General features: G+C 35.0%; 1 protein-coding gene across 1 annotated transcript in view; it reads right to left on the bottom strand.

The window, feature by feature from the left end:
• Positions 1 to 25,676, bottom strand: part of LOC308652312 (phospholipid-transporting ATPase ABCA3-like) — a gene marked incomplete at its 3' end in the record, with an annotated part of 144,605 nt that overhangs the window by 14,856 nt on the left and 104,073 nt on the right. The window contains exons 19-22 of the mRNA XM_081300059.1: positions 18,863 to 19,115; positions 18,501 to 18,705; positions 16,025 to 16,247; positions 1,533 to 1,711 (exon numbers count right to left, since the gene is read on the bottom strand). Coding sequence (XP_081156185.1) covers positions 1,533 to 1,711; positions 16,025 to 16,247; positions 18,501 to 18,705; positions 18,863 to 19,115 — 860 coding nt within the window. The remainder of the gene's footprint in view (positions 1 to 1,532; positions 1,712 to 16,024; positions 16,248 to 18,500; positions 18,706 to 18,862; positions 19,116 to 25,676) is intronic.

Here is a 25,676-nt window from a genome sequence, read left to right as displayed (position 1 = left end):
TCAACTATTCTTCATTGTTTCAGAATGGAGTAGAAGATCCTCAGCCTAGCACTTATGAGGCCTTCCCTGACACTTGGCTCCTGTCATTTTCTGCATGCATCTTATACTACCTGACAATACCTGAACTTGGTTCCAGACTCACTAACTTCTTTGTAGCTCTTTGAATATTGTCTACCTCTTTGTCTACACATAAACTGACCCCTCTGCCTTGAATTCACTTTCCTCAAGTATTACCCAAACCCCATAGCTTGTTGTTGGTGCCTCCTAGATACAATTTCAACATCTTATACTTCCTTCCTTTTATCAGAACTCATATTTCCCTGACTGGTATTTGATCTCTAGCTTGGTTCCCATCCTGAGGCAGGGGTCTTTACACATGTGTGGAGGTCTCCTTTCATATCTCCTTCAAGTCCTATGATCTATTGCTTCTCCTCCTGGACCCCTTTAAGGAGTCTGAATGCTGTACAATTTCTAATGTGATACCAGGCACATATGGGTACCTGAGGAACATCTTTGGAATGTACGACAACCTCAGAGTGGGGCATCAGACTTTGCTTCCTATGAGCAATGTTACTACTGATAACCAGTTATTTGCTTGCTGACTTGTCGTGACTCCCATGTCCCTAGGTTCTGCTTATCCACTGAAAAACTCCCTACTTCATCTTGTAGGTTAGTACCTCAGCTGAATGGAATATTATCATAGGCTTTAGATGCCAGATGCTAGTTCCACTGTTGTCACCAGTGCCTCTAGAGGCACATACTGGATAATCTCTGTTTTTCATGCTTCACTTAATTCCACTATTTATTTCTTTTTCACACACATTTTCTTGAGTACCTTCAGAGTCATGCCTGTGCTGGGCAATATGAAGAAAAGCCACACTGAAGTGGCAAGAACTGAGACTGAGGTCTTATGGAATAGTTACACAGTTTCATGTATTTTGATAACAAAGAAGCCCCCCCCCACCGCCACCTGGCCACCCTGCATCAAACTTTTCTTTCCTCTGAAGATTTTGGTTCTCAAAATGTGGAGCAGTAGCAGAAGAATCACCTGAGGATGTGTTACACATGAAAATTTTCAGGACATACTCTAGAGGTACTATATCAGAGGACAGAGATTATCAATTTATAGGTTTAATAAGCTCTACAGGTGATTCTAATAAATGCTGAAGTGTGACAACAACTGCTTTAGAGTCTTGACATTAAATATGTGTTCTACAAGAATCTAGGACTTTTAAAAATAAATATCCAGAGCCAATTAGGAAGAAGGGAAAGCACTGGCAGGAAATGAGTCTCTGTCATAGGAGGTATTCAAGGGAGAGCTTTATGTTATAAGCAATCCATTAAAAACAATGTTCTGATTGATGGAGGTCACGATGTTTAGAAACCACAAGTTCAAATTATGATTATTAAGATCTCTGATTCACATATAGCCCATTCAACATGGGTTGACTTATTTTCCTATATCCAATAATAGAGCTAATCATGTGTAGAGATACCCTTTTTGTCTCTAAGGTCCACGCTCAAGTACTCACCTTATTAATTTTCTTGAAGATGCGAAATAAAACAGATCGATACACTAAGGCTCTCACATTCCATGAGACGGTGTCCAGAAGGAAAATCAAGAGGATGTAAAGAAGTCCTGAGACAGCCATTGCAATTACATACTTTCCAATTCCATTTTCCTCCATACTATATACAGAAATTTCAATTTCTGGTGACAAGAACAACAACAAAAAATATATAGGATCACTTAATAAAAGTTAACAGAATGAGAGGCCACTAAGAAGGTTGAGAAGAAGATTCTAACCTTCACTCCCCCCCTCATGGATGCATCCTAGCAATTATCAATGGAAAACAACACCTTGGTAAAACACTCAAAATGTAAGAATAAGACTGAGTGTGCTCCCTGGGACTGAATAAAAATCCACATTGATAGGGCAAGAGAAAGGGTCTTCCTTGGACCACATCCCTCCCTGCTTTTCCAGCCAGGTGGCACACCATCACACAGAGAGAAATCCTGATGGCCCACAGTTTCTACAGAGGGAAAAGAGTACATGCGAAACAGGGTAAATCCATTTTGCTTCTCAACTCATTGAGATTCTAGTAGAAAAACTGAATGGTCTAAACCATACTGGGCCAGGTAGAAACAAAGCAAGTAGGCAGAGCTTACGGAGCTCAGCAAGCCATTTTAGTGAAAGTACAGTGTGCCTGCCAGAAGTGGTACTTCACTAAAAAACAACATAGCCCACTGGCATAGCCAATCTTGGCTATGATTCCTAGACAGCCATTTTTGAGATGTAGCATCGCCCTAAAACCTAGGGTCTCCCATGGAGGGAAAAAGGCCCCCATGGCAAATTCCAAAAGCTAATAGGCCGCATTTGAAGGTTAAAATGTCTTCCCAGAAGAACACCTCTAGACTTTGTCCAGAGTGGGATAAAACCAAATCTGGGAATTTAAATAGCGCATCCCATGGCTTAAAGCGCCATACTTCAGATCCTACTCAGAATGCAAAAGACTACCACAGTACCAGAAAACACACACTCTGGCCTAGCCACATCACTGGCAATTGCACTGTTCACTTAGAACCCCACTCTTGTTACATACTACAACCAGTAGTCTTGCTAGATAGCAGAACAAAGCCAGCTGCCAAACCTGAATTCAGAGCAAAGGCAGCAGCAAAGAGAACATAAAAGTAAGCTCTACCAGCTAAGGGACATTAATGGCTGACTCAGCCAGAATCATATGCTACTATAAATAATGAAGGACTGTCATTTTCAAAGAATACCTGCAAAAGCCAGAAAAGGTGCTGGCCTTTACCAGTGTGTAAACCTTAAAGTAAGGACATAGGATTTAGGGAATTATAACACCTCCGAAACAGAGTCTCCAAACAAAGCTCTAACAAACAATGGACCCTAGAGAAAGGGAGGTTTATGAAATGTCAGTAAAATAATTCAGAATAATCACCTTTAGAAAGTTCAGTGAGTGGGTGGGGGTTGTAGCTCAATGGTAAAGCCCTTGTCTAGCACATATGAGGCACTGGGTTTCATGCTCATCACCAGATATAAATAAGTAAAATAAAGGTATTATGTCCATCTACAACTAAAATGTTTTTTTAAAAGTTAGCAAACTCCAAGAATATACAGATAAAATATTAAAGGAAACTGAAAACAATAATGAACAAAATGAAAAGTTTGACAAAGTGATAGAAACAATTAAAAAAACAGAAATCTTAAAGATGAAGACTACAATGTCTGCATTTTAAAATGCAACAGAAAACTTTGCAGCTCAATTAAGCTGAAAAATAATCAGTAAGCTTGAAGACAACATTTGAAATTACCAAACTAGAGAAGAAAAAAAAACAATAAAGATATATTGGATGAAAATTTCCCAAACTGATTAAGGAAGCCAACATCCAGGTATTAGAAGCATAGAGATCTCCAGCTAAATAAAACCCAAAGATGTATTCATCACATATGTCCATCAGCTTTGTATCAGTATAATCAAAATACCTGACAAGGAAAATTCAGAAGAAATGGATTAATTTCTGGATACATACGAGCTACCAAAGTTGAACTGTGAAGAATTAGAAAAACCAGAACAGATAAATAACAAACAGTGATACTGAATCTTTTCTATCAAAGTAAAAGCCAAAATCTAATCGATTCACAGAACAATTTCATTAACAAGGAAGAACTTATACAAATACCTCTCAAACTTTTTTAAAAACAAAGAGGAAGGGATTTTTCTCAAGTCATTCCATAATGCTAGCATTATCTTGATAGCAAAACCAAATGAGGTCAAAACAATAGCAACTAAAAATGTTGCAAAAATCCTCAATAAAATACTAGCAAAAGCCAGGCATGGTGGTGTACACCAGTAATTCCAGCAGCTCTAGAGGCTAACACAGGAGGATTGCAAGTTCAAAGCCAGCCTCAGCAACTTAGCAAGGCCCTAAGCAACTCAGTGAGATCCTGTCTCATAATAAAAATTATATTTATATTTATACTGGGTTCAATCAGTGGTAAAAAAATAAAAAACCCTAGTAAGCCAAATTCAATAGCACATTAAAAAGGTCATTCATTATGACTTAAGTGGGATTGATTCATCATGGGAAATATGGACGGTTTAACATGTGATATATACCCATTCATGATAGAAACAATTTAAATATATAAGTGAAATGCCTCAAAAATAGAGGCCATATATGACAAACCCACAGTTAACATCATTCTGAATTGGGAAAAATTGACATATTTTCTTCTGACAATGATTCCCAATTTCACCAGTTTTATTCCACAAAGTACAGGAAGAATTATTCAAAGCAATTAGGCAAGAGAAAGAAGTAAAGGGCATGCAAATTATAAAGGAGGAAATCAAACTATCATTGTTTGCAGACATCAGATTTTATATAGAAAATTTTGAAGAATTCACTAAAAAACTGGAATTAACAAATTCAATTAAGTTGCAGGATACAAAATCAACAAACAAAAATCAGTAGCATTTTATATGCTAATAGATACTAGAAAAAGAAATCAAGAGAACAATGCTATGAAAAATAAAATAACTAGAAATAAATTCAACAGAAGAGGTGAAAGAGACTTATATGATAAAAACTCATGAAAGAAACGGAAGAGAATACATGAAAAGATATCCCATATTCATGGATTGGAAGAATTTATCTTGTTGAATTGTCCATATTACTGAAAGTGATCTACAGATTCAATACTTCCCCATCATAATACTAATGCCATATTTCACTTAATTAGAAAAAAAAAATCTTGAAATTGGTATGGAGCCACAACAGACCCTGAATAGCCAAAGCAATACTGTGCAAAAGAACAAAGCTGACAGCATCAGGGCTATCAGATTCCAAAATGTACTGCACAGGTATAATCAACAAAACAAAAGAAAAAGAAAACTACACATGGTATTGGCATAAAAAGACACATAGACCAACAGTGTATAATAAGAACCCAGAAATAACCCTACACAATTTCAGCTGATTTTTGACAAACTCAGGAACACACAATGACGATAGAACAATTTCTTCCACAAATGGTGGTGGGAAAATTGGATATTCACATGCAGAAGAATGAAACTAGACCCATATTTCTTATAATATACAAAAAATAACTAAAAAATGAATTAAAGACTTAAGTGTAAGACCTGAAAACTATGAAACTTGTAGGAAAAAAAATAAAGGGAATTTTTCAGGACATTGAACTGGGCAAAAGCAAAAGTTGACAAATGGGATAATATCAAATTAAAATGCTTCTAGAGTGAACAAACAATCAGAAGAATGTGGAAAAAAATTAAATTATACATCTGATAAGAGTATCCAGAATATATAAGAAACTTGAAAAACTCAATAGCAGAAATAAGTGAATACCAATAAAGAATGGGCAGCAAACCTAAACAGGCACTTCTCAAAGAAAGACATTGATTGGACAATAGTATATGAAAAATACTCAACATCAATAATCACCAGGGAAATGCAAATCAAAACCATAATAATATCACCTCCTCTAGTAAGGATGACTACTATCCAAAAGAGATAGTATGTTATATAATTTCCAATTCTTTTGAGATTTTTCTAGATGTCTTTTATGAACTAAGTTAATAACAGGTATCTGAAAATTTTTCAAATAATTTTATAGACACAGACTCATTTCAGAGCTTTTAAATTCATTGAAGACAGCTATTTAATGCTGTATATTAGTGAGTATTCTATGTACACATGAAAAAATGTATTCTGCTGCTTTTGAGTACTGTTGATGAAAATGTCAATTTGGTCTAATTGGTTACTAGAATTAATCAAATTTCCTATATCTCTTCTGACTTTCAAACTCCTGTTCTATCAGGTCTTTTCATAGAAGAGTATTGAAATATCCAAATTATCATTGTGGATTTGTCTACTTTTCAGTACTCTCAATTTTGACTTTGAATTTCTCAATTCCTTCTTACAACTTTATGAACTATACAGCTTTTTTTGTGTGACACATCTAATGTGTTTTATGCTCTCATTTATTTCTTGGATTATGCATGGAAACAACACACATGATTATAACCTTATCCTGTCTTATCATTTTACTACACTATACATGGGAGCTCTCTCTTCTCAATTTTCCCCCAGGACCCATCCACTTAAGCTTATTGGAATATCTGCATTTGGAGTACAACTGTTTTAATTCTGTGCTGCCCCAAATGTAGAATCTGTCTTACATTTTCTCTTTCCCACATTCTCTTTTCCCTAGCGATATGAAAATACTGCAGAAATATGTTAATAACTGACACAGGGTCCCTACTGGGGATTTCCGAAGTTGACATGAATGCTTATTCCTTTCTTTTCACTGAATTAATTAATTTTGCACCTTTCCCTCAAAACTAGTGTGGAGAGTGTTTTACTCAGGCTTTTTCACTGCTGTGATTAAAAAAAATCTGACCATAGAGGAGGATAAGTTTATCTGAGGGCTCAGTTTCAGAGGTCTTAGTCTGAAACTTAGTCTCATATTATGATCAGAAAGCAGACAGACAGACTCTTGCCAGATACAAGCATATACTCCAAAGCCACACCCCAATTCCTCCCTCTTCCAGCCACACCCTACAACTTCAGTTACCAGTTAATTCCTATCAGGGGATTAATTCACTGATTCAGTTAAGGCTCTTAGAATCCAATCATTTCTTCTATGAACTTTCTTGCATTGTCTCACATGTGAGCTTTTGGGGGACACCCCACATCCAAACCATAACAGAGGGGAAGAGGGATGACAGAAAATGCAAATACAACACAGATTACAATTAGATCCTCACCATGGAGGTCCTTTCTCATAGAGAAGATGCATTATGTACATATTTTACATTAAAATATTTTTAAATCTTAGCTTGATCTTGTACAAATTTTTGTGTAATAGTGCAAGTTATTTTATATTTGTGCAAGGTTTTTATTTCCCTCAAAATGATGATTACATCACATAACTTGATATGTTAATGAAAAAATTCACAATAATGTAAGAAGAGTTATTTACACTGGATAAGTTGTTACTAATAACTCTGATGAGACTTGGGAAGTAACAGATACTCACTTTCTTTACTACATCTTGGGATGTTAGCCATTTCTGGTAAGGAGGCACACAATTTCTTTGTCTCTTCAAGATCATAAAATTTTAGGATGCTCATCCCAAAGTTATACATAGGTACCAGTGTCAACATATTAAGTACGACATTTTTCCTGGCAGCATTATAGCCTTGAATTAAAAAGAAGATAACATTAGCATGTTCCATCTAAAATGAACTGTTGGGCTAGGGATATAGCTCAATTGGTAGAGTGCCTTATATGTACAAGGCCCTGGGTTTGATCCCCAGCACCTAAATAAATAAATAAACAAACAAATAAATAAATAAATAAACTCTCCCAGGAAAATAATATCTCCCTAAGTTGGTCAAATTAAACTGAGAAATTATAAAGCCATAATACTGTTTTCACAAAAACTCTAATTGCTTGCTGAGAATTATACTACTTTTGATATCTTAAAAACATAGTTTGCATTGATAATTGCAATTCTGGAAAATCCTTTTGGGAAAAAGTTGATGTCCATTATAATCTGTTTTCCTGTCATCTGATGTGAATAGGAAATTAATATTGATAATTTCTCTTATTTCTATCCTATGTGTTCAATAAAGAAGCAAGTTGTGATGAGAAATTTATCCTAGAACTCAATGGTAGGGAAAATATAAGGAATATTTTATCAGTTGAAAGGAGATATATTGTCAAAGAAACAAAAGTTAATAGAGGTTTCTTTATTAAAGATATATAATAGTTGATGGATATACATGAGGAAACATGAATCGTCACTGAAGACTGAATTCAGATCATTGGGAATAAAGATAAATCAATAACTCTGACTATTCATAAGACTTTCTGACATAAGAAATGTGGCCAGTGAGTGAGGATGACAGATGACAAAGAATGAGAAGTTTCTACCTACCATGTAAATTCTCTAAGTGGTAAAGTCATCCAAGTCTGGTGCAAAGAGGGTAATAATTGGTGTAGATACATATAATTTGAAAGATAGAAATAATATGGAATACTGATTGCCCACTTAAATAGATGCCCCAAATAACAACAGGATAATGTTTATTTAGTCTCTTTCTGGAAAGCATTTAAACATCCTCTTACCTCCAAGGAGCAGAGGAAAATCTTCCAGATAAAGACGAGTAATATGATTCCTTAGTTGACAAAGTGCTGAAAGCTACTATCATATGGTTGGGAGTGAGGCAGGGATACAATGTGTTGTAAAAACATGGATAATATTCATTAAATATTTATCCTCCATTACAGCAGGTTTCTTCTTTTGGCTAAATACTGACCAATAAGTAGAATACTTTGCACTCATGTATTTAGGGATCAGATAGAGGGCTGAGCATATCATATATGGAGAATGTGGAGTGCCATTTTGTGGTTTGCTTCCTTCTTTCACTTTCAAGTTGCTGTGGTCTCAAAATGTGTCTTCTGATTTCTCAACCTAAGATCACAAGTTTCATTATAGTTTTAGCCACACTATAACTTCAAACTGTGGTCTCTGCTCAGGATTAAAGCCATTGACAAGGGAAACTCGCATTTTGCTTTTTCATTCCAAGTGTAAAACTTTCCAGTTTCTGTCTACTTTTCTTTTTCTTTCTTTCTTTTCTTTTTTTTTTACAGATGGACAGAATACCTTTATTTTATTTGCTTATTTTGTATGTGGTGCCCCGGGATTGAACCCAGTGCTTCATGCATTCTAGGCAAGTGCTCTACCACTGAGCCACAACCCCAGCCCCTCTGCCTACTTTTCTTCATTTGAAGTATCTTTAGATTTTTTTAAAAAATGTCTACAACTTATAACTGTTATAGTGGGTCCTCTGCCTTTACAAATGATGGCGTTTTCTAGCCTTGGGTTACACAAATATTGCACATGATTGTTAGAATTACTGTAGAGAGCAGTGACGGAGAATGGGGGAGCAGAGACTGAGGGGGTCTCTGATGACCTTATGGTTGTGGCACACCTGGGGTCTGGGAAAGTTTCCTTGCAAGGGCAAAGGGTGCCTAGCTGCAATGGTTATGTCCTGCCTGAGGAGGCTCTATGTAAGAGTCTTATCAGCTTCAACCTTCATCTCAGGCACACAGCTCACAGAGATAGAGGAATTCTCATGCTAGACAACCACATGTTTCAACAGTTCTGCTACTCCTGAGACTGCTCACTTAACAGTAACTAAACAATGGGCCTCCTTGAGCACTACACAAAGCTCCTAACATTGTACATTGCAATTGTGGAAAAGCTGCATAGATGTTTCTAGTTCTGTAACTTTCCTGAGTACAAAGAATAATGCTTGCATACTCTTTAACCTGACAATGAGACATATATAAATAAAGATTGCTTGCATAACTCTTTAGATCTGATTTCTCCATCAGAGAGCCGCACTCCACCTGATCCCACCTTTATCTTCATATCTGCATATGTGTGGTTTTTTTTCAGTTTTATTTTAATTTATTTTTAATGTAATTTTTTATTTATATATGACAGCAGAATGCATTACAATTCTTATTACATATAAAGAGCACAATTTTTCATATCTATGGTTGTATACATAGTGTATTCATTCAATGGGGTAATTAATGATAGTGGAATGTGATGATCATTACTATCCAAAGTACATACATGAAAACACAAATTGGTGTGAATATACTATTGAGTATTTGTTTTTAATCCCCCATCGCCCCTTGACATACTGCGAGTTTAGTGGCGCTGGTCATGGCAAATTACTGTTAGGTTATATTAAATATTCCTTTACAAATAATGTCTATTTTATATCTCAATTATATACACTAACTTTGCAAAACTCACTCATTAATTTTCACAGGTTATCTGCATTTAATTTAGATTTTACATATATACAACAGCACCATCTACAAATAATAAGCTTTATTTGTTCTTTCTAATATTACACCTTATATTTTCTGGCTTGTCATAGTGACTACAACTTCTGGGACCATGTTGAACATAGAAATGATAGCATCTTTGGCATATCTACAAACTCAAATGGATATCTTTAACAACAATAGTACATATAAGAAAAAATCTTCTAGTGAATATAAAAAGATGTCTTTATAACTTCATGTGCAAGAACAAAATAATGTTAATACTAAAATCTAAGAACACTATAAAGGAGGGAAATTCCAGGCCAATCAGGTTCATGAACACTAACAAAAAATTGCTTTATAAAATATTAACAATTTGGATCTAGAAAGGCATGATAAGGGATAATAAAAATGTTTGGTTATTATAGAAACAATTTAATATTAACAAACAATTAGTAAATATCTCTACATTAAAATAAGGAAGAAAAACCAAATGATTATCTTTCACTAATTCAAAAGAAAAAGTGCTTCTTAAAATTCAACACCTGTTCATTATAAAGCTTATTAAACTTACAAATGAAGGAAACTATCTTAACCTAACATATTGTATCTATAAAAATCATTAGTTTACAGTTGTTTAAGTATCTTTTTACTTTGGTCAAATACACATAATATTTATCATTATAACAACTGGTAAGAGTACAATTCAGTGGCATTAAATACATTTACAATGTTGTATAATTGTCATCACTAACTTTATTCAACATGTTTTCATCCTCCCCAACAAAAACTGTATCCATTAAACAATAACTCCCATGTATCCCTATCCCTAGACTATGACAATCTCTTTTCTACATCTGTGTATATGAGATTGCCTATTCTAGATATTTCATATAAGTGGAACCATATAATATTTGCATTTCTGGGTCCCTCTAATTTCACCTAGCATAACATTTTCAAGGTCCATCCACGATGTAATTGGCATATAAAATTGGTTACTTTTTATAGCTGAATAATGTTCCATTTATTGCCCATACCATATTTTGTACAAATGTCTTTTTGAGTCCTTATTTTAAAATCTTGGGATGCATACTTAGGAGTTGGATTGCTGGGTCATATGATAGTTCTACATTTAACCTGTTGAAAAACTACCACATTCTTTTCCACGATGCTCAGGAATCCATTTCTTCTCATTCTTCGTGACACTTGATATTTTGTGTTTTTTCAGAAAACTAGAAATTTGAATATATTTATATTTTAACTCTGAAAATCAGATTCTTCCTTTCACTGTTTTATTTTAAAATTTTGATTGTTTGTGCTTATTAATCTAACTACTTTGGCAGCGATTTTATTCCTTATCATAAGAGGTCACTGAAGTTGCTGTTCTTTTGATTATATTCACTTGGTGCTTGACAGAGATTTCCTTGACTATCTTGACCTAACAAGGACAACAAAGATAATACTGCCAATCTTTGAATATTTTCTCTGTTCTAGAACCTTCCTCTAACACAGAGCCAGAATTGCACTTAAGATCAGTCCCAAAGTGGGCTAATGGTCTTCTCAGTTCCTTTCTGAGAAAGGATCTTGCCCTGGGTATGTATATGGCTCTCTGAAATATCTCATATCCATGGGTGCTTCTGAATGCCCCATTTTCCTGACGATCCTTTCCCTGTCTTTTGTCTCTGACCTTAGGCAAATTGTTTCTCAGCAGTGCCTGTTGTTTCTCATGCCTTGTTTTTCTGAATGAGGTGAAACAGAGAAAAGGGACTTATGTTGGTTCTATAGATGAGGAAGACCATATAGACTTACATGCAAATTTATGATGAAACTCTGCTGTATTTCCGCTGGACCTAGGAACAGTTTATATTCTTGGAGAATGGTTTGTGTCTTCAATTCGGCCGCCAAGGTGGCAAAGGGATAAAGCAAGGACATGTAATAATGCCATAAATCTTTCCTATTGCATTAAGTTGCTTTTTTTTTCCTGGTTCAGCAATACTTGATTGTTTCAAAACTCTGTCAATTCTGCAGAGTTCAGCTAAAGATTGTTCTGATAGTTTCTGCTTATTTTCTTCATGTTTATGCAGATGGAGAGTGCTATCTATGTTGCTGTTTTTCTAATATCATTATTTTTATTTTAAAAAACTTTTAATCTACTTTTTAAAATTGACGTATTGTAGTTATACTTAAAAATGGAATTCATTGTGATATACCCACACATGTACATGACAGGCTACTTTCATTCTGTTCTTCCTCCCTTTGGTCAGCCCTGTTTCCTCTACTCCACAAATCTCTCTTCTATTTTCATGAGACTCTACCCTTTTTAAAATTTCTGTTTCTCTCTAGTTTCCATATATATGAGAAAACATTCCACCCTTGAAATTTTGCATCTGTCCTAATTCCCTGAGCATGATGTTTTCCAGTTCCATCCATTTACCAGAAAATATCATAATTTCATTCTTTACGGTTGAGTACAACTCCACTGTGTATATATACCACATTTTCTTTGTCCAATTGTCTATTGAAGGACAGCTGCACTGGTTCCATAACTTGGCTATTATGAATTGCACTGCTATAAACATTGATATGCCTTTATCACTATCACATGCTGTTTTTATTTCTTTTGGTTAAATGCCAAGGAATAGTATAGCTGGGTCATATGGTGGATCCATTCCTATTATTTTGAGAAATCTCCATACTGTCCTCCATTGTGGTTGTATCAATTTGCAGTCCCACCAACAATGTAAGTACCTTTTCCCCCACATCTTCACCAGCATTTACTATTATCTTTATTCTTTATGATTGCCATTTTAACTGGAGTGAGATGGAATCTCAGCATAGTTTTGATTTGCATCCTACCTGATTGCTGGAATGCTGAACATTTTTTCATACATTTGTTGGCCATCTGCATTTATTCTTTTGAGAAATATATATTTAGTTCAGTTGTGAATTTAATGATTGTGTTTTTAGAGTTCTATATATATTGTGGTTCTTAGTCTCATCAGAAAAGTAGCTAGCAAAGATTTTCTACAATTCTGAAGGCCCTCTCTTCATGTTTTTATTTCTCTTGCTGTAAGAAGCTTTTAATTTGAAACCATTTCTTTTTTTTTTTTGAGCTTTAAGAGTCTTTTTCAGGAAGTTAATGCCTATGCCAATATGTTAAAGTGTTGGCCCTATGTTTTCTAACTTATAAAGTTCTTTCATGTATCTCAACCATTTAAGTTTCACAAGTTTGTGAGTGAATAGTACTAATATTCACATGTTATAGATAAAGATCCTCTAATCAGAGATATGAGAAATCATGTCTGATATCTAAGAATTAGAAGTAACCAAGGTAAGTCTTCTTTCTCCAGGATTATGACCTCCTTATACATTCTCAATGCAATTTGCTAAGGAACACTAAACTGGACAAATCCTGCCAAAATATTCCCAGTATCTCCATTTTTTTCTGAAGAGATTTCAAAGTAGAAAAAATAAATATGGTGTCTAGAAAATCCTTCCATGAAGCCATCTAGATATTTAGATGACTCTTTTCTCTGAATATGACATTTCTAAAAAATTTATAGGAAGAAATGCTCCTATTTCTGCTCAAAGATTACCTATTAATCTATTCAGTTTTTGAGCAAATATATAAGAAGGCTTTGAATATCAGGGCACTGAATTTATGGTGGTTAAATATTATTTTATATCTTTGCTGCTCTGTAAATTGTGCACACAGATCTCTTTTCTGAGACTGTGCTTAACAGATCCTGGTCTCTCAGTGGTATTTTTCTTAATAAAAATGCAAAGAGATAATTTCAAACCAACCATCCTTGAATTACTTCTTAGAGAATACCTAATTCCTTGGGGAGATAAGGCTTGAAATATATTATATAACTATTTTATATGACCTGTAGACACGTGGAATCAGAGCACTTAGATACTCCGTGAGGATATTCTTGAATCAATATCTAATATTTCAGGAGATTTTAGAACACAGGATTGTCTTGAGACATGGACATTTTCTTTACATCAGAACAGTGTGATGGAGAGGTGAGGATATCCTGGAGCACAATTACATTATAAAAGACTAGAATATTTTTAAGTTTAATTTTTTATTACAACTATCAAATATTTGATAATATAGGCAGTTATCAAATATTTGATAAACATACACTAAATAACCTCTGAGTTAAAATAAGAATTACAGGGGAAATTAGAGAAATAATTCTAGTTGAATAATAATAAATAGACAACATATCAAAATTATGGGATGCAAATAGAACAGTATTTTGAATAAATTTTATAGCTTTAAATGTTTGTGTCACAAAGAAGAAAGACTTTAAATTATGTAATATTTGACCTTACACAGACATAATAAATAGATAAAATTAAATCAAGCTATACAGAAAGAAGGAAAAATATATAAAAGAACAGAAATCCAGAAATCCATAAAATAGGAAACAAAAAATAGAGACTATTAACAAAATCCAAAGGTCACTCTTTGAAAAGATTAACTGGTAAAAATCCTGGCAAAATTATGGGAGAGGGAGAGGAAGAAGGAAAAAATAGAGAAGAAAGTAATATTAAGAATGCCTGTACCTTAAAAAACTTTGCTATGTTTTAGATATGAGGTGTCCCCTCAAAGCTCAAATGTGACACAATGCAAGAAATTTTAAAGGTGAAATGATGGTTTAGTAAAGTTTTAACCTACTTAGTACATTAATTCTCTGATTGGGATGAACTGTGTGGTAAATATAGGCAGATGGGGTTGGGCTGAAGGAGGTGGGTCACTGGGGTGTACTTTAGTTTGTCCCTGGTCTGTACGTCTCTCTCTCTCTCTCTGTCTCTCACTGCTTCCTGGTATCATGTCCCAAGCTGCTTTCCTCCATCACATTCTTCCATCAAGATGTGTGGCCTCATCTTGGGTCCAGAGCAATGGAGCCAGCCATCTATGGATTGAGACCTCTGAAACTATGAGCACCAAATAAACTTGTCCTCCTCTAAAATTGTTCTTGTCAGGTCTTTAGGTCACAGTGGAAAAAAAAAAACTGACCAAAAGAGACCTTAAAAGATCATTAAAGAATCATAAGGAAATATTATAAATAACTTCATGTCAATAGTTTAAAAATGTAGATAAAGTGCAAGTGTTCTTAGAAAAAGACAACACAATGGTGTCATAGGAAGGTATAAGAAATTTTAATAGCCACATATCTTGAAGAAATTTAATCTATAATTAATAACAAAACCTCTCACGAAGGGAACTCTAGATCCTGAGGCATTTACTGGTGAGTTCTGTCAAATAAATAAGAAAAAAAAAACACATCAAAATCCTCCCATATGACCTCAAGAAAGGGATGAATCCCTGCAGGTATTTTGATTTTAGCCCTGTGAAATGTGTCCCAGACTTCTAATCTACATACTTTCAAGATAATAAATTTGTATAAATTTTAAAAATTAAAAAAAACCAAAACTGCTAAATGTGTGGTTATTTGTTACAACAGCATTAAAAACTAATACAGACTAATTGATAGCAATGTGGTTAATTCAAAGAATGAGCAGTAAGACTTTTTGCATATTTTAGTCTACTAATCAGAGATCAATTTTTTTCATAGGGTTTAATAAAAAGGCATGCAATCAGTATTAAAGTAGTCTTTATGTAACTCAAGGAATTCATTGGTGGAAGGTTGAGGCCTAGTGTCAGGAAATGAATTAGAAGACTGCAAGACCAATCGTGGTGGACTGACTAACATATGCCAAATTAATGTTTATAGGGTGCTTTGACAAAGGAGTAGCAGCTGCCTATTCTCTAAAACATTCCTATTTGTGGTTGTTGTCAGTCCAGTCAAGCTATCCTTGAAACTTATGAGCAAAGGAGGAAAAAGGAAAGAGTGTACATACCCTGAGCAAACAAGGCCTTGAAAACAGGGGATTAGTTTAGTGATAATATTAGTTGCATAATTTTTTTGCATTATAGTCAATATAATGTTATAATATTAATGTCACTCAATAATTTTTTTTACCTTATAACTAACAAAAATATTTCCCCCAGAAATCCAGAACAAAACAATTTTATAATGTTCTTCTTGTCAAACTCTTGTTTGTTTATTCACAGGAAACCTCTGAAAAAGGGAAATTGTATGAAGCCCTTACCTTCCATGATGGTTATTACGAGATCCACAACAACACCTAGAAAGCCTAAAGTTTCGTGGAGTGCGAAGAGCTTAATGTATGCACCGGTGCTAGTAGTATACAAGTAACTTAACAGGTATGTGAAGGGAATAACACACCAGCCGAACAGGATGAAGATGAATGTTGTGTGCATTATGTTCCCATTCTTGATCAATGTATTCGATCTAGTAATTATGAATACCACCTGAAACACAGAGTACAGAAATAACAGCTCAAAGTGAAGAAAACTATGTAATACCAAAATAGTCAAGTCTGAAAACTTAGCAAAGGAAAAAAAATCTTCTTTTAATAGGACACAGTATTATTCCCCAATCAAATCATCTTGCTGATGAAAACAGCAAGATCTGCTTGCTCACCAGTGAGTAGAACCACTGAGCTCCTCCTTTCTATTTTTGGAATGATTTTATTTTGTTCTACTCACACAAGACTCAGGGTGCATTCTTTTTTCTTCTCAAATCCCCAAATAAGCCCACTCTCAATATTTGCTGAAATCAGAAGATTCCCCTTTTTAAACTGAGATTCTGAGACCCACTGTAACTGCCCTTGATGCTTAGGTACTGCCTGTTGTTTCTACTCTCCCCATCTTGGCCATTCACTTGAGTAGCACCCAGGGAAAGCCAAAGCTAGAGGGGATCTATGTAAGGAAAGAAAGGAACTGTAGAGACGGGGGAGGGAAATAAATTTCCAGAAATTATCATTTTATTAGTTGTTAATTATAGTTTCTACAAAAGTTCCTTGGTTGTCTATTTTTAGCATTGAATAATTAGGTGGCAGAATCATTGAGAAATGTTGGGATTAAATGAGAAGGACTATTAAAATGTTTTTAAAGGAGTAGAAAAAGCAACAAAGAAATCATTATAATTTAGTTAAAAATATTTGGGTACTAAGGTTATGGATGCTTTGTTTCTATCACAGCACGATTTCGGTCTCCAGAGAAATGGAATAAATACAATCACCATTTGGAAACAAAAATGACATAGGCTTTTTCTGCTATTGTGGAAAGGGCTATAATGTGTGGTTCACAATAAAAAATTAGAAGGCATGGCAAAGACCACAATTAAATATTGAAAGAAAAATGAAAAAGTGGAAATACATACACAAGCAGAAATGATATAGATATATTTAAAATATTTAGATATTTACTATAGAAAGTGGAGAGCACAGTAGGGTGACTATAGTTAATAAAATTTTATTAAATATTTCAAAATAGGTAGAAGAGGTCTTTGAATGTTCCCAGCACAAAGAAATGGTAAGTGATTGAGGTGATACATATTCTAATTGCCCTAATTTGATCATTACACATTATGTACATATATAAAAATAACAAACCCTGGTCATGGGATATGGCTCAGTAGTCAAGCACTTGCCTAGCATGAAAATAATGTTTAACAATCACTGAGTAGAAAAAGGAGGAATGGGAAGATAAGACAGGTCATTCAAACAGGAAATTGTATAAAACAAACTATATGAAGCAAAATTTCAAACTACACCAAAATGTGTGCAAATGAAAAATTAGATTGTACTGAAACACAGTGCTAGCTACCTTTCCAGCACGCAGAGGCTATTCAGATGATAAAACAAAGCATCAAGAAATCCAAATGTTGGAGATTCAAGATGGTTAATTTACGGTTGCTCTGAATAGAGACTGCTGCTGAATTAAATCCAGCCAAGAGAAAGTGTACCTTGCTCCACACTCAAACTTCACCAATACTTTAATACAAAGAATAGAAGAGGCAAAAGCCCCAATCTAACAGCAAGGCCCAAAGTAAGAAAAGCCATGGGCACTGAGGTTCCACCCATGGACATATACTCCTACAGCAAAAACAGAATTCACACAAAGGCTGTGGACACCACAACAATGAGGTGTCTCAATCTAGATCACACTTGACACATTGGCAAGACAAGGCAGGCACGCGCGCGCACACAGACACACATACACACACACACATACACACACACACATTTGAATGATCTATGGAGAAAAATTTAAAAATCTCTAGCGGGAAAACTGCAAAAGCTGAGTCCAAGTATCTCTTGTGTAATCAAGAATCACAACAGATGACAAAAATAGGGAAACTCTAGAAGCAGGATAAAAATAAATGCAAATTATTTATCCTTATAGAGTATAGGACTGGTCATCTACTATGACGGATCTTGTCATATGCAAAGCATCTTTGGGGCCAGTACGTATCAGTGACCAAGTATGTTAGAAACTTGCTTAACATTTCTGTTTCAGCACATGGGGAAATTTTATTTAGAATGAATGCAAGGTAGAAAAATATTAGTCTGAGATGTAACCTACAATGTACTATGTGGCATGATCAGTTAATGTGTTTTCATGTTTCTTGAGAGATTTACATCTAGGATATTAGCCAAGGGGAAATTTTCTGTTTCATGTGCGAGACTGAATCCTCAAGATACTGTGTCCAACACTCACCAGAACTAAGCAGCAGCCAAAAATGTAGATGATGAAATCCCAAAATATAGCAGAAACCCAGAAGTTAAAAGTGTAGACCCCACTCAGATACTGGATGTGCTTTGCTTTATTAACTCTCTCAGTCACTGTCAGGAGGCAGAAGCCACTGACAAAAATACTCATACCAAAAATCAAAGTGAAGACTATCTGGAGTCCTGATGTTTCTCTACAAAAGAATGGAAAAAGGAGACACATTGGTAAAAACAAAGTGGTGAATATTGATTACTAATAATATTACTTTTTATTAATAACATGGTTAGAAAGGGAAGAAGGTAGTATACTTAAAGCCCAAAGTTTAATTACAGTAAAAAAATCATACATACCTTATCTCAGATTTCTTATGAGAAATATATTTAGGCTGTGGTTTGTTGGAGACTGTAATAGAAGCATTAGGGCCAGAAAGTATTTTAAAAATAATGTTGTCTAATACTGCAAGGGATAGGGATGGTGAATGGTATGCTTCATTGTTGAACCAAAAGATAGCTGTGATGTTGGTTTTAGTAATCTCAATGGAAAATGCAATAATGCATGAATAAAGGCATTCATTATTCTTCACCAAGTATTCCTGCAGATCACCTGAAATGAGGAAACACTACCAGTCATGAGCTGAGCATGCAGTAGGGCCACTTCCTGTGTGTTTCAGAGAGAGAGAGAGAGAGAGAGAGAGAGAGAGAGAGAGAGAGAGAGAGAGAGAATATCCAATAATTCACAGTGGTTCTGACATGTCTCGACCATTCTTCTCAAGAAGTCTGTTCCATTGCAAATCCACACAAACCTCATATCTTTTAGCTCAGTCTTGCTGAGAAATTCAATCCACCAAGTATTCTCTGAAATTTCTTTCTTCCTCTCAAAACTTTCACTAGTAAAATTGATTTGGAAAGACTGCCATTTCCTACTTGGACAGATCAGAAATCCTCCTGTAATCCCAGCTACTCAAGAAGCTGAGGCAGGAGTATTGCAAGTCTGAGGCCAGTCTTGGGAACTTAGCACAACCCTCTCTCAATACAGAAATAAACAAGGGCATTCTCACTCTTTAGATAGACCATATCCCTCTTTGAATTTGTATCTTATCTACCTTTCTTTTTGTATCTACATTCCTAAATATCTGTCTATGCCTAAAAAAATAATGAATAAAAATAATAAACAAGGGCTGGGAATGTAACTTTTTAAGAAAAACTCTAAATTAAAGCCACAAAATAAACCTGAAGGAACCAGAATATTACTATGACAATTGATTCGAAAGTGCAAAGATCTGAAAGAGTTAAATCCAATAATCTATACTACTTTTCTCTTCCATATAGTTCTAGAAGTATAAGCACAGCAGATCAAGATGATAAGAAGTACAGCAAAAAGTTGAGCAGAGAGCTATAGTTATCAAGAGCTTTCAAAGTTTTATGAAGTACACATCAGAGGAGTTTCTAGACTGCCCAGCAACCACAACATAAATATCTAAGACCTAGAATGAAAAGTTCATAGAAGTAAGTCTTATGCTCTATGTTGGGGCCATCAAATTATAGCTGAAGATTTGTTATTTAGGTGGACAGGGTAAAAATTATTCTTACATTTTCAGTTGGAGGAGGAGGAAGAAGGAACAATAACTACTACTACCACAACAACATGATGACATACTGTCTATGACCTGTCAAGTCTAAAATAGTAATGATGGCTTTTATTTATTTATTTGTTCTTTTTGGATATATAGGACAGTACAGAGTATGTTAACATCATACATATATAAGTATAGCTTATTCTAATTAGGATCTCAGTCTTTCAGTTGTAAATGATGTGGCATTCCAGCGGTTGCACATTCATATATGAGAGCAAAGGGAAGATAGGTCCCATTTATTCTACTGTCTTTCTTATTCCCATCCCCTATTCTGTCCCTTAATAACCCTTTGTCTAACCCAATGAACATCTGTTCTTCTCTCCCTCCCCTGCATTGTGTGTTAGCATCCACAGAGAGAACTTTTGCCCTTAGCTTTTTGAGAAATCGCTTATTTCACTTAGCATGATGGTATACAGTTCATCCATTTACCTGAAAATAACATGATTTTATTCTCTTTTAATGCTTAATAATATTCCATTGTGCATATATACTATATTTTCTTTATTCATTCATTTACTGAAGGGCATCTAGGTTGGCTCCACTATTTAGCTATTGTGAATTGTGCTGCTATAAACATTGATGTGGCTATGTCCCTGTAATATGCTGTTTTTAAGTCTTTTGGGTATAAACTGAGGAGAAGGATAGCTGGGTCAAATGGTGGTTCCATTCCCAGTTTTCCAAGGAATCTCCATACTGCTTTCCATATTGACTGCACAAATTTGCAGTCCCACCAGCAATGTATGAGTGTACCTTTTCTCCCACGTCCTCGCCAACACTTATTGTTGTCTTCATAATAGCTGCCATTCTGACTGGAGTGAGATGATAGTTTTGATTTGCATTTCTCTAATTGCTAGCAATGATGAACATCTTTTCATATATTTGTTGATTGATTTTATATCCTTTTCTGAGAAATGCCTATTCAGGTCTTTGGCCCATTTGTTGATTGGGTTATTATTATTATTTTTTGGTGCTTAGCTTTTTGAGTTCTTTATATACCCTAGAGATTATTGCTCTATCTGATGTGTGAGGGGTAAAAATTTCTCTTTCAGCTGATTCATCATTTGTATAGAGAAAGCAATTAGTTTATGGTGTTGATTTTATATCCTGCTACTTTGCTGAACTTTTTTTATGAGTTCTAGAAGTTTTCTGGTGGAGTTTTTTTGGGTCTTCTAAATATAGAAATTATGTTGTCAGCAAACAGGTTTAGCTCTTCTTTTCCTATTCATATCCCTTTAATTTCTTTCTTTTGCCTAATTGCTCTGGTTAGGATTTCAAGGACTATGATGAATAGAAGTGGTGAAAGAGGGAATTCCTGTTTTGTTTTATATTTAGAGGGGAATGCTTTTAATTTTTCTCCATTTAGAATGATGTTGACCTTGTGTATTATGTATATAGCTTTCACAATATTGAGGTATATTCCTACTATCCCTAGTTTTTCTAGGGCTTTGAGCATGTATAGATGCTTAGTTTTATCAAATGCTTTTCTGCATCTATTGAGATAATCCTTTGGTTCTTGCCTATTGATGTGGTGAATTGTGTTTTTTGATTTCTTATGTTGAACCAACTCTGCATCCCTGGAATGAACCACACTTGATCATGATGTGCTATCTTGTTAATGTTTTTGGTATGTGATTTGTCACTATTTTATTGAGATTTTTTGCATTTATGTTCATCAGGTATATTGGTCTGAAGTTTTCTTTTCTTTTTTTTTTAATTGGATGTTCACAACATTACAAAACTCATGACAAATCATATTTCATAGATTAGAATCAATTGGGTTATGAACTCCCATTTTTACCCCAAATACAGATTGCAGAATCACATCTGCTACACATCACATTTTTACATACTGCCATATTAGTGACTGTTGTATTCTGCTACCTTTACTATCCTCTAAAATCCCCCCTCCCCTTCCCTCCCATCTTCTCTCTCTACCCCATCTATTGAAATTCATTTCCCTCCATGTTTGTTATCCCATTCCCCTCGTAAACTCTCATATATAATTTTGTATTACAATGAGGGTCTCCCTCCATTTCCATGTGATTTCCCTTTTTTTTTTTCTCCCTTTCCCTCCCGCCTCATGTCTCTGTTTAATGCTAGTCTTTTCTTCCTGCTCAGCCTCACTGTTCTGCTCTTAGTTGCTCTCATTATATCAAAGAAGACATTTGGTATTTGTTTTTTAGGAATTGGCTAGCTTCACTAAGCATAATCTGCTCTAGTGCCATCCATTTCCCTGCAAATTCCGTGATTTTGTCATTTTTTAGTGCTGCGTAATATTCCATGGTATATAAATGCCACATTTTTTTTATCCATTCATCTATTGAAGGGCATCTGGGTTGATTCCACAGTCTAGCAATTGTGAATTGTGCTGCTATGAACATCGATGTGGCAGTATCCCTGTAGTGTGCTCTTTTAAGGTCTTCAGGAAATAGTCCGAGTAGGGCAATAGCTGGGTCAAATGGTGGTTCCATTCCCAGCTTTCCCAGGAATCTCCATACTGCTTTCCAAATTGGCCGCACCCGTTTGCAGTCCCACCAGCAGTGTACAAGAGTACCCTTTTCCCCACATCCTCGCCAGCACTTGTTGTTGTTTGACTTCATCATGGCTGCCAATCTTACTGGGGTGAGGTGGTATCTTAGGGTGGTTTTGATTTGCATTTCCTTGACTGCTAGAGATGGTGAGCATTTTTTCATGTACTTATTGATTGATTGTATGTCCTCCTCTGAGAAGTGTCTGTTCAGGTCTTTGGCCCATTTGTTGATTGGGTTGTTTGTTTTCTTATTGTCTAATTTTTTGAGTTCTTTGTATACTCTGGATATTAGGGCTCTATCTGAAGTGTGAGGAGTAAAAATTTGTTCCCAGGATGTAGGCTCCCTATTTACCTCTCTTATTGTTTCTCTTGCTGAGAAAAAACTTTTCAGTTTAAGAAAGTCCCATTTGTTGATTCTTGTTATTAACTCTTGTGCTATGGGTGTCCTATTAAGGAATTTGGAGTCTGTCCCCACAATCTGTAGATAGGAACCAACTTTTTCTTCTATCAGACGTAGAGTCTCTGATTTGATATCTAGCTCCTTTATCCACTTTGAGTTGACTTTTGTGTGTGGCGAGAGGAGGGGATTTAGTTTCATTTTGTTGCATATGGATTTCCAATTTTCCCAACACCATTTGTTGAAGATACTATCCTTTCTCCATTGCATGTTTTTAGCTCCTTTATCAAATATAAGATAGTTGTAGCTTTGTGGATTAGTCTCTGTGTCCTCTATCCTGTACCATTGGTCCACCCGCCTGTTCTGGTACCAGTACCATGCTGTTTTTATTACTATTGCTCTGTAGTATAGTTTGAAGTCTGGTATCGCTATACCACCTGATTCACACTTCCTGCTTAGAATTGTTTTTGCTATTCTGGGTCTTTTGTTTTTCCATATGAATTTCATGATTGCTTTATCTATTTCTACAAGAAATGCCATTGGGATTTTGATTGGCATTGCATTGAACCTATAGAGAACTTTTGGTAACATCGCCATTTTGATGATGTTAATTCTGCCTAACCATGAACAGGGTATATTTTTCCATCTTCTAAGATCCTCTTCTATTTCTTTCTTTAGGGTTCTGTAGTTTTCATTGTATAGATCCTTCACCTCTTTTGTTAGGTTGATTCCCAAGTACTTTTCCTAAGTACTTTATTTTTTTTGAGGATATTGTGAATGGAGTGTTTTTCCTCATTTCCATTTCAGAAGTTTTGTCGCTGATATACAGAAATGCCTTTGATTTATGTGTGTTGATTTTATATCCTGCCACATTACTGAATTCATTTATTAGTTCTAGTAGTTTTTTTGTAGACCCTTTTGGGTCTTCTAGGTATAGAATCATGTCATCCACAAATAGTGATAATTTAAGTTCTTCTTTTCCTATTTTTATGCCTTTAATTTCTTTCGTTTGTCTAATTGCTCTGGCCAGTGTTTCGAGAACTATATTGAATAGAAGTGGTGATAGGGGGCATCCCTGTCGTGTTCCAGATTTTAGAGGGAATGCCTTCAATTTTTCTCCATTCAGAATTATGCTAGCCTGAGGCTTGGCATAGATAGCTTTTACAATGTCGAGGTAAGTTCCTGTTATCCCTATTTTTTCTAAAGTTTTGAACATAAAGGGATGCTGTACTTTGTCAAATGCTTTTTCTGCGTCTATTGAGATGATCATATGGTTCTTCTCTTTAAGCCTATTGATGTGGTGAATAACATTTATTGATTTCCGTATATTGAACCATCCTTGCATCCCAGGGATGAATCCTACTTGATCATGGTGTATAATTTTTTTGATATGTTTTTGAATCCGATTCGCCAGAATTTTATTGAGGATTTTTGCATCTAGGTTCATTAGAGATATTGGTCTGTAGTTTTCTTTCTTTGAGGCGTCTTTGTCTGGTTTCGGAATCAGGGTGATGTTGGCCTCATAGAATGAATTTGGAAGAGCTCCCTCCTTTTCTATTTCCTGAAATAACTTGAAAAGTACTGGTATTAATTCTTCTTTAAAGGTTTTGTAGAACTCCGCTGTATACCCATCCAGTCCTGGGCTTTTCTTGGTTGGAAGTTTTTTAATTGCTTCTTCTATTTCATCTATTGATATTGGTCTGTTTAGGTTGTGATTTTCCTCCTGACTCAGTCTGGGCAAATCATATGACTTAAGGAATTTATCGATGTCTTCACTTTCTTCTATTTTATTGGAATATAGGTTTTCAAAATAATTTCTAATTGTTTTCTGTATTTCTGAAGCGTCTGTTGTAACATTGCCTTTTTCATCCCGTATGTTAGTGATTTGAGTTCTCTCTCTTCTTCTCTTCGTTAGTATGGCTAGGGGTCTGTCGATCTTATTTATTTTTTCAAAGAACCAACTTTTTGTTTTGTTAATTTTTTCAATAGTTTCTTTTGTTTCAATTTCATTGATTTCTGCTCTGATTTTAATTAGTTCTTGCCTTCTGCTACATTTGCTATTGTTTTGCTCTTCCTTTTCTAGGGCTTTGAGATGAAGTGTGAGCTCATTTATTTGTTGGTTTTTCCTTTTTTTGAGGAATGACCTCCAGGCGATGAATTTCCCTCTTAAAACTGCTTTCATTGTGTCCCATAGATTCCGATATGTTGTGTCTGTATTTTCATTTATCTCTAAGAATTTTTTGATTTCCTCCTTTATGTCTTCTATAACCCATTGATCATTTAGTAACGTATTGTTCATTGTCCATGTGATGTAGGATTTTTCCTTCCTTCTCTTATCATTGATTTCCAGTTTCATTCCATTATGATCTGATAAAGTGCATGGTATTATCTCAACCCCTTTATATTTACTGAGGGTTGCCCTATGGCATAATATATGGTCTATTTTTGAGAAGGTTCCATGTGCTGCTGAGAAAAAAGTATATCCACTTGATGATGGTTGATATATTCTATATATGTCAGTTAAGTCTAAGTTATTGATTGTGATATTGAGGTCAATAGTTTCTTTATTCAACTTTTGTTTGGAGGATCTGTCCAATGGTGAGA

Source organism: Spermophilus citellus, assembly GCF_964194105.1.
Source record: "Spermophilus citellus genome assembly, chromosome: 6".
NCBI lineage: Eukaryota > Metazoa > Chordata > Mammalia > Rodentia > Sciuridae > Spermophilus > Spermophilus citellus.
This window is presented reverse-complemented; position numbering and strand designations above follow the sequence as displayed.